Genomic DNA, 10,555 nt, shown 5'->3' on the forward strand with positions numbered 1-10,555 from the left:
TGAAAATTAAGTGACAAAAAACAAATGGCGTGTGTATCTATCTATCTATCTATCTATCATCTATCTATCTATCTATCTATCTCTTAAAGAGCTTAATGTCTTGGTACATTTTTGCTTTTTGCATAATATGTCTCCTTTAAGGCTAAAGAATATATGCTAGTTACCAGGACTTTGATCCTGGCTATTGGACATGGCTGCTGTCATGAGGCGAGTTGAGAAAATCGCTTCAGGTGGCAGCAGCACACAAGTTACCAGGGGCAGCAAAAAAGCCTCTCCTGGTAAGCTGCTCTCTGCACTAGCGATACTGCCCCCCTACACCTGCTCCTGTACTTTAAATGGTATGCACTATGTATGGGGGGCAGCATCAGAAAGGCCGCACCGAAACGCCCCTGATATTGGATATATTGTTTATAAACAATGGTACAAACTACACATGTTTTCTGGCACTTAATTTTGCTACTTTATTTATAACTGTTTATATGTATATAGGTTTTTTCTGTATTACACTGGTGTTAGCTTTTTTCTATTCCAAACTCGGTTCAACATATTTTTTATAGCGGTTGGTTTGACAACCAGTGTTGGTGCCATAGACTTCTGGGAGAGGGTATTTAGCAGTTTGTGTTGGTTACTGTCTGGTTTGTTATCCTTGAGAAAGACCAGTTGATGTTTGAAAAGTAAAATCTTTTTCAAAAATTTTGGGTGTGGTATATATATATATATATATATATATATATATATATATATATATATAAATTAAGTCTTCATACTTCAGACTACAGCAATTCTAGTGACTGCAAATGTTGAATTATTTTCAAAGAGCTTGTTAATAAATATGTTTATGAAAAATTACATACAGCAAAAGTTTTGAGGACCTGCACAATTTAGCACCTACAATTTAGCAGCTATGTTACTACATCAGCCTCAGAGTAATCTGAAGATATAGGTTTTGAAAAATCACATTGCTTCATTTATAATTAATGAGGCTGAAAATATCTTCTATAGAAACTAGACAGATTTTACTTGCCATATTTTTCATATATCAATTAAATTGATTATGTCTCAAAGTTTAATAAAGGTTCCCCAAAGAAAGCTTAGCAGAGTGACTTCATCTCTTTCACAGTATACTTTGGCACAAAAGTTTTTTGGTGTGAGCAGAGTAGTATTGTCATATGAGAAAATTTGTACTTTGTATCCATGGAAACTATTTCATAATAAAAATGTCATGTCATTTTTCTCCAAATCATAATTTGAAACAAGCATTTATAAAGAACACATTACTGTATAATTTTAAAAGGACAAGGAAAGTCTAAAATAGAATAAGGCTAGAAATGCTGTATTTTGTATACTAAACATAAGCATGAACGTACTGCACCACAAAGCCTAATCGAACAAATGATTTATGCTTTCAGGGGGCTGTCATCTTGTAACGTTGTTAAACATCTTTACCAGACCCTGACCCTGCACATGCTCAGTGTGGTCTGGGCTGCTTAGGGATCATCATAAACAATGCTGCTTGAGTTCTGCATGGCTGGGAAGTAAACTCGGGGCTCCCCCTGCTGTTCATAAGTATGATTGTTTCCCTGCTCAGCAGTTAGGGACCGTCTGACAATTCCTATCCACAGCAGTAAATGAAGGGAGAATTTCACTGCATACAGTCAGGTTTCTTATAAAAACAGTACACATTTTTTAATTAAAGTATATTGTAGATAGGTTTCTTTTTCATTGAATAAAGTAAAAATGGGATTTTATTTTTTGCCTTTCATTGTCCTTTAAATTCGATTTCATTTTGAACAAAACTCATCATTTTCATTGAGATGAAACCATTGGTATGAATAAAGCACCCCCATAGCTCACAGACACTCATATTAGTTGACGGCACTGAAGAATGCTCAAATGGAGGCTTATTTTATAAAGATCAGATTTTAGTGGTTTTAGAGGTTTTTGGAACCATATGTAAACTCACAAACTCTAAAACTAGGAATGTCATGAGATTTATTTAAAAATCTGAATAATAAAAGTAATAATTAATAAAAAAAAGTAATAATTAAAAAAAAGCGCTGAATGATGTGCTAAAAAATACGAATACCTCGAAAACCTTTGTAGAAAAACAAATCAAAATTTAGTGTTAGTAAATCATCCTCTTAGTGAAGAATGCATGAATCTATCCAACTATAAACACCTGCTCAGCTGGGTCTAAAATTAAGTGTAGTCTGCTGAGAGAAATGTGTTTTAAGGGACTGATTTATCAACATTTTAATTTTGGGTTTTACCACAATTCCATTCCTAAAAGTCAACTTGAATTTTCATTTCAAATCAAGAATTTATTAAGCTAAAATAATCATAAGACATTAATGTAAAACTATTTATTCAAGTTTGTCTGTAGTTTTTTTTTAGCTTGAGCTTGTAAATTAATAGTTTTGAGGTATTCACGTTTTTTTCCTATGCAATCATATTTCTTGTATTCGAATTTTATAATAAAAAACAGCAAACTTTTTCAATATAGAGTTTATTCTAAAAAGAAAAAAAGCTTCTAAAATTACACCGATTTTCATAAATGTATTTCTCTGTATCCTTATAGTATCCTTATTGCTTTTTAAGTATCCTTTATATGCATTGCCTATCTCCTTTGACTTATTTTACTATACCTGGTGAGCTGCACATCCATATTGCTTAAGTATCACTGAATACAGCCTACAAGCTCATCTTATACAAATATTGCTTTTAATTGCTTACATTTTTCTTCTGCTCAACTTATCTTGATAGCAAAATTAACATAATGAGATGGAAATTGAAATATTATCTGGTTATGGTAATTTCATTTTATAGAACATAATTATTAGTGTAGTAACGCTATACATGCTAATATGGCTTAGTTAATGAAATCACTGATTTGCTGTCTTCTTATTTGCATGTTTTCTGCACAGGTGTTTTACATGATAGTTCTATGAATATTGTGGTATTGCATATGCTACGATATTCATTTTTCCCCAGACAGTTACACTTCCTTGCTTGCTGATAGTGTAGAGGTTATAAGTGTGTCTAACTAAGTAATTATAGACCTGCATTTAATAATGCAAAGGTAGCATTTCACAAGCACACGTTTTTTTTAATTAAGGACATTAAGGGGCAGATTTACAAAGGTTCGTATGATAAATTCGAATTTTCTAAAAAAAATTTGGTCAAAATTCACAATTTCGATTTTAAATCCACCAACTCGAATTTGAATGTTAGATTTAACACACCTCAACCCTGGAAACAGTTCTAATTCATACTTCGCCACCTGCCGAATGCATGTAGAAGTCTATGGCGTACTGTAGGTCCGTTGAACCATTTGAAGATGTTAATAGCCTTCCTGACATTGAAGCTTTTTTTCTAAGGAAAGCGTAATTCAAATTTTATTTGAATTTGATTCGGATTTTCAGGTCATTCCTGTTCGATTGAATGTTAGACGTTTCAGTTTTTTCTTAAATAACCTCCCATTTGAGTTGTGAGTACATTTGAATTTATTAGAGTTAAAAAATGTCACATTACTTTGAAATTCGACCTTTGATAAATAACCCCCCAAGCCTCATGGTTTAAAAGTTAGTTGTCAGCACAGCTTTCCCTTTTTATGCTATAGTTTATACAAGAGCACTGGCCAGCTACATGTTGTAGCTCCCATCAATTCCATAAGGTAATCTCAGTGGGGGCCAATCAAAGGGCATATGGGAAAAAGCCTTAATGTCCTTAATATATAGATAATGGGAGAGTGCAGAGGACATCTTTGTCTGTATGAATTTTGTGGTCACAGCCTCATTGCACCCCCAAACTATGAAAGAATATTCTTTCAATTGCACAAGAAAAGGTAATAAAGCTGAATATTAACAACATTTAAATATTAATCTTTCCATTGGTAAATTTAGAAATTTTGTGGTTTTGTGAACTTTTTCACTGAGCAAAATTTAGCTTATTGCTAATTATGAGAGTTCAAATTTTGTTCTTGTTTTTGTTCAGCTAATCTCTTTAACTATATACTACATATTGAATCTGTTACTTTAATATTATAATACTCAATAAAACATCCAGGAACCTACTTTAAAGCTGCCATTGTCAAGCTTCCAAAATTAAAGAAATCAGCAGAAAAATATTGTGTAACACGACAAAATTAATACTTCTTTAATTCAGCACCTTGAACTAGTGCAATGTTCATATATTTTTAATTATTTCTTCTAAGTACTGAATAGTAAGTGAATAAAGGTGTATATTCCGGAGTCATCTTTCCTAACCTGCTTTCTTTGTCAGGGATGTTGCAAAATACTCTCAGAAAAGATGAACTTGATGGACAGTTGTTACTTTTTCAACTCAAAAGATGTGACTTTATTGTGCAGCTTATGGTTACAAATTAAACATTAAGGGGGAAATGTAATAAAATTCACACATTTGCGCACAAATAAGAAAAAACATTTGCATATAGCAATGTACAGTAATATACTACTTTAAATTTTTTATTGCATTGTGAATCTTAATTTGAGCATTGCGAACCTTTCACACCTGCTTAAATGTGGCGTAAGATTGCTTTTGGTGTTTAAGAAATTGTTAAGAAATTGAGGTTTTTTTTTTTCATGGAAAAATTGAGTTTTCCTCTTTAAAAGTCTGACCAGAAAAAAATGGACTTTAGTAAATAACCCCCCGGGTGTTCCTCTGGGTGATTGAATTCATTCGTTTTGGAAATCTGTTTTGTTTGTTTTTTGTTTGTTTGTTACTTTTTTTTTCATTCTTTCCAATTAAGTGCTGATATCTTCTTTTCAGTCACCTTTTTTTCCCTTAGGGGATGTAGAAAGAAATTGTAAGGATATTGCATAAAAAGGTACTTGTGCGAAGGAATGTACCTTTTTCGATACATATAAAATGGGATATTTAAATACATTGATAACAGGGTTCAGCAATACACTAGTAGAAAAAACACCACCATCCAGGTTCCAAGTTTAAAAATTCTTAATTTGTAACACATGGCTTTGATCGGTGACAAGTTGCAATGTTTCGGGCCTGATCACTGCCTGTTTTGGCTGTTTCTTCAACTAGTTTACTACAAACTGTTGGCAGGTGTTGGCAGCATTGCATTAAAAAAAAGTGAAACTGGTGAGTGCTGAGTAGTTTTATTGCTAACAGGGTTCAATAACATTTATGCAATGCACCTTTGTTTAGGAAAATGTAAAACGTAAAAGGGAATCTTAAGAACCAATGTTTTTGAAGATTTATATTTAACTATTTATTTCTGTTTCTTTGCAGGTTATTACGCAAGCCAGTGGAAGTGTTTCACATCATACTATTCATACACAGCCAGTTGGAAAGCAGTTTGACAGAGTTGATGATTTTTTCATTCCTGACACCACCCTCATTATCAGTCACATCAGGTACTTATTTTTTCTAATGTTAACCAATATAATCACTGAGGAAGGGACATGTGGTCCTGAAATGTTTGATTGTGTGTAAGGTTGTTCTATCTTCCTATTGTAAGAGGGACATCTGTCATTGACTTCTACATGACCTCAACAGGTTTGAGATGGAATACTTTTTTATTCAGACTTTAGAGTTTAATAAATCACAAAATTTAGTTTTTCCCCCTGAAAAATTGTGTTTTCCCCTTAAAAATGTTGACCAGAAAAAAATCAGACTTTAATAAATAACCCCAAAAGTGTTTGCAGATGACACAAAACTACTGTATGCAACCCAATAAATTTCATCCAGGATGTAACAACCTTGCAGCAAGACCTTGACAAACTGGCAATCTGGGTGACCAAATGGCAGATGAGATTCCATGTTGATGAATGTAAGCACCTCTGATGTACCTCTGATGTAAAATATGCAAGCCACTTATACCCTTAATGGGACGACAGCAGGCAAATTCATAATTGAAAAGGACCTTGGGGTTCTTGTAGATAATAAACTTGGCTGTAGTAAGCAATGCCAGTCAGCAGCAAAGAAGGTTTCCCTTGTCTTTTAGGTGTAGAAATACAGCCGGGTCTTGCCCTGTAGAGTTCGCTCTCCTATGCTGAGCCATTCACTTGGTGAGCAGTTGTTTTGTCTCCCAATGTATAGATCAGTGCACTCCTCGCTACACTGTACTGCGTATACCACATTGCTTTGTTTTTCTTTAGGCATTCGATCCTTTGGGTGTACCAGTTTTTATCTGAGTGTGTTGTTAAGTTTGAAATACATAGACGTGGTGTTTGTTGAAAATTCTCCTGAGTTTCTCCGACACTCCAGTTACATATGGGATGACTATGTTTTACCTACTATATGTGTCTCTGGGCGGCTATTTCTATTGGTGTTCCTGTTGGGCTTGGTTGCTGCTGTTTTGACAAAGGCTCAGTCTGGGTAGCCACACACTTTAAAAGCTCCTCTGAGATGTTTATGCTCCTTGTCCTTGGACTCTGTATCAGTTGCCACACATTCTGTGGTGCAGAGTTCTTATGACACCCAATTAGAACTTCATAGTCTTCAGAAAGGTTTTTTTTGCACTTCTCTGGATCCGCTAGCAAGTAGCCAGGTTTTATATACAGTAGACAAATGGTTTAACTTGATGGACATGTGTCTTTTTTCAAGACATATATGTTACTTTTTGGAGAATTATTGTGCTGGGTTAGTAAAAGCATTCATTTGAAACCTGTGCAAATGTAATGCCTTAAGAAATATTTTCATGGACGTATTCTCACTGCGAGAAATTAAATAAAAAATGTTTACTAATTTCTCATATGTGAGATGAATTAAGAATGTTTCTCAGCTTTTGGTAAACCTGGCAATTAAATATCAACAGACAGCTCTAAAAATACTCCTTTTCCAAGTGCATATATTTATAAACATAGCAAAACCCCACTCACACAGGTATAAGTGCATTCATCATTCATCTAATTTTTGAGGAAATATAAAGGAGATGACTGTTTGCTGTTTGAAATAAAAGTCACATTGCTGTACTCTCACTGAACATAAAGATAAACTTGCCAAACTAAGGACCGTCTTCTAATCACTCTTTGAATACATCATACTGTGAAATGCAAATGTGTTTATTTTACAGGTACTAAATTAAAATGTCATCTTTTTTTTTCTTTTAAATGAACAGGGACACTTTTATTACTATTATATTACTAGTACAATGTAGTTTCCTTGTTATACATTTTTATCTCCAAGGGAACATTGGGTAATTTTTGGCTTGAACAAATTAGTTAACAAGAGGAAAGAGACAAGTAGTAAAGCTGTATATAGAGCAGAAAAGTATTATATTTTAGAAGCTGGGTAGTACTAAGGTATGTAGCAGTCACTGTAAAGTGATCAAGTGCATGGCTAAAAATAATGTAACACAAAAAATATTACTTCATTTTATACGTTATCTTGTGTTTATGTAGTGTTCACTTTTTTCAAAAAACATTGCTAGTACAAATGCAAAATATTACTAGTACAAAAGCAAAATATAACAAATTTGCACAACAATTTGTACAGAAACATAGCCTCTTCACCCTGATCATGCAGAGTTCCAGCTGGAACATTACACAGTTCTAAGGTTGGCTTAGCTTGTGTGTTGTACCCATGTAACTAACATCATTATTTAGAAAAAGCCAAAACATTTGCTTTCTAGTGTATATCGCTCATTTACTTTCACCCCCCCAATTACATTTCGCACAAACAATTTAACATGAAATTATTTTTATTTACTTTTAGATACGGATTTATTCTCCACAAAGATGAGCCGGCTCTTTTAAAAATCGATTTGGAAACAATGTCATACATCAAGACATTAAGCTTAAAGGACTATAACTGCATTCCTCAGTCTCTTGCCTACACTCCATTTGGGGGTTATTATTTTATCCAATGTAAACCTGATAGCACTGGAGCTATTGTTCCTCAAGTCATAGTGGATAGTGTGACAGATTCTGTAATTGGATATAATAAAGATGTCACTGGTGCCCCTTATATCTCTCCAGATGGTCACTATCTTGTCAGCATTGATGATGTCAAAGGACTGATGAAAGTTCAGATCATCTCAATTCAAGGAGAGATTCAGGAATTATTCGACATTCACACTAATTTACATATATCTGATGTAGCTTTTCAATCATCATTTCTAGAAGCTCACCAGTACAATGTCTATGCAAGCTCCAGTACCCAAACTGATGTCCTCTATGTTGAGCTGTCATCTGGAAAGGTTAAAATGGTAAAAAGCCTAAAAGAACCATTGAAGTTAGAAGAGTGGCCTTGGAACTCTAAAAATAGGATTATCCAGGAGAGTGGCCTCTTCGGACAATACTTGATGACACCTTCCAAGGAATCTCTGTTTATCTTAGATGGACGACTCAACAAATTAAACTGTGAGATAACTGAAGTTGAGAAAGGCAACACAATTGTTTGGGTTGGAGAACCATAGAAACTAACTGTAATTAAGATACAATAAAGACACAATTTTTTTTCTTTTCTTTTTTCCTTGTAAAGTTTTTTTTAGAGCTTTAAGCTTTAAACATCATTCATGCAGTCTAAATAATTTTCCAACAAATAGCAATCTTCATTATATAGATAAATAGGTATGTTTAATAAAAAAGGGGTTTCATAAAAAGTAGTTAGGATTCATACTGAAAATGAATAACTGCAGCAACTTTTTATAGCTTTCAAATAATCATGTGTGAGCAAAAAAGCAAGAAAAGAAAATGAGCTACCGATTTTAACTAAAGTTCCTTTATTAAAAGTACAGTATATCTTTGCTTGAAAGAACAAATATGTCTGTCCTGAGGTCTTGAAACACTTTGTCAATCTTGCCACCAGTTAATTTGTGCCTTTGGTGGAATATTTTGTATGAAGCATAAAATCATAACAACATGTTTAATTCAGTACTACTGGGACTATCCATTGTTGAGGGAAGAAGCGTTTCTAATTTCTGTCAAGATTTTGTACAATTGTACAATATTTGTTATACCTACAATTCTTCTGTTCATCCTGTGAAGTTTGTTTAGAAAGTTTTCATCTGCTTCTTGAACAATTTTTCATGTAGATTACATTAGATGCAGAAAACGGTATTTATAACAGACATGCACATTTTTCAACAACATCTTTTATGTAAAAAAAATATGGGGTGTTTCATATCAAAAAATATTTTCAGCTACTGGGAATTGAAATGATTTTCCATTATTAATCATTAGTCAAATATATACAATGTACAAATGAACTCAAATGATCTGCCACCTAAAATATAACATTATCCATGCCATTATTTTATATGTAGAATTAAAGATAATCAAAATGGGAGAAATTATAATTACTGCTAAAGTAATAGCTCTTTGTCGTGGGAAGATCAACCAAAACCCATGCTCTGTTTTGAATGTCATGTTTTCTAGATTTGAGCAGAATTCATTGTAAACTTTACATTTATCACCCATGTTGAATGAGATTACAAATATGTTATTAATGGTTTGCAAAATGTTGCTCTTTAATCAATAAATCAAGCTAAACCTAATGCAGAAAACATGAACAATTGGGATACCATTTTAAAGAATGCAATATTTCTTGCACATGGTATGAAATATACTGGTATTGGGGAGGAAGCTACTGTACATTACATAGTCTGTAATAGAATCAATACCGGTAGAGTACAAACCTACATGGGATTAGAAACTTGCAGGATTAGGAACATTTTTATACCACTTAATATACCCTTTATCAGTTTAAGGTTTAGAGAGCATTTTTGTGATATAAACGGCTAAATAAACTAGAATGTATGATTATATAGATTATATAATTCACAGAATATTTTAGATTTAAGTACCATAATAGGAAGGTAAGTGATATATATTTCCTTAACCTGAGGGCATTAATGGAATCAATTGAATTTAGAATTAAAAAAAACATGTATCCTTTCCTGGTTCCCTTACAAGCATCTCCAATGCAAAATAAACTGTGTAATATTTGTTTTAATTGTGTTACTTGACTAGTCTGTCACTTTTACATTGTTGTTCTACTACTGACACCATGTTGATGTTCTGTATGTAGCAAATGCTTGAAAGAAAATAAACCCTTATGTTTTAAGCATTGTACTCCATTGTGAATATGGATTGGAATGAATAGAATATTATGTTTTTAACTTGTTTGCTTTTTTGCCTATTTTATCTTAAGCAATTGTTATGAAAATATGATCAAGTTAACCTGCACCCTCATTTACATACTATGACAGTAAGTTTAAAGGTTAATGAAGCAATCAATAAGTTGGCTTTCTGTATTAGTATAATACTGTTTGATGGACTACAGCCAAATAGTATGCACCTCAAGCAAAATTGTTTAAGCACATTAAAGTGGACCCGTCACCCGAACATAAAAATCTGTATAATAAAAGTCCTTTTTAAATTAAACATGAAAGCCAATTTCTTTTTTTTATTAAAGCATTCATAGCTGTTGTAAACTCATTTAAAAATATCAGCTGTCAATCAAATATTGCCTACCCCGCCTCTATGCCTAGGCATAGAGGCGGGGCAAACAATTACTTTCATTTTCCATTCAGCACTTCCTAGATGTCACTGCTCTCCCCACATTCCCCCAG

General features: G+C 33.2%; 1 protein-coding gene across 2 annotated transcripts in view; it reads left to right on the forward strand.

Annotated features, from left to right (window-relative positions):
- The window catches only part of fstl5.S (follistatin like 5 S homeolog), a 251,175-nt gene extending 241,128 nt beyond the window's left edge, over window positions 1-10,047 (forward strand). For both annotated transcript variants that reach the window (XM_041579533.1, XM_041579534.1), the window contains 2 exons: window positions 5,269-5,393; window positions 7,696-10,047. In XM_041579533.1, the coding sequence (XP_041435467.1) occupies window positions 5,269-5,393; window positions 7,696-8,398 (828 nt within the window). In that variant the 3' untranslated portion in view covers window positions 8,399-10,047. The remainder of the gene's footprint in view (window positions 1-5,268; window positions 5,394-7,695) is intronic.
- Window positions 10,048-10,555: the final 508 nt, after the last annotated feature.

Source organism: Xenopus laevis, chromosome 1S (assembly GCF_017654675.1).
Source record: "Xenopus laevis strain J_2021 chromosome 1S, Xenopus_laevis_v10.1, whole genome shotgun sequence".
NCBI lineage: Eukaryota > Metazoa > Chordata > Amphibia > Anura > Pipidae > Xenopus > Xenopus laevis.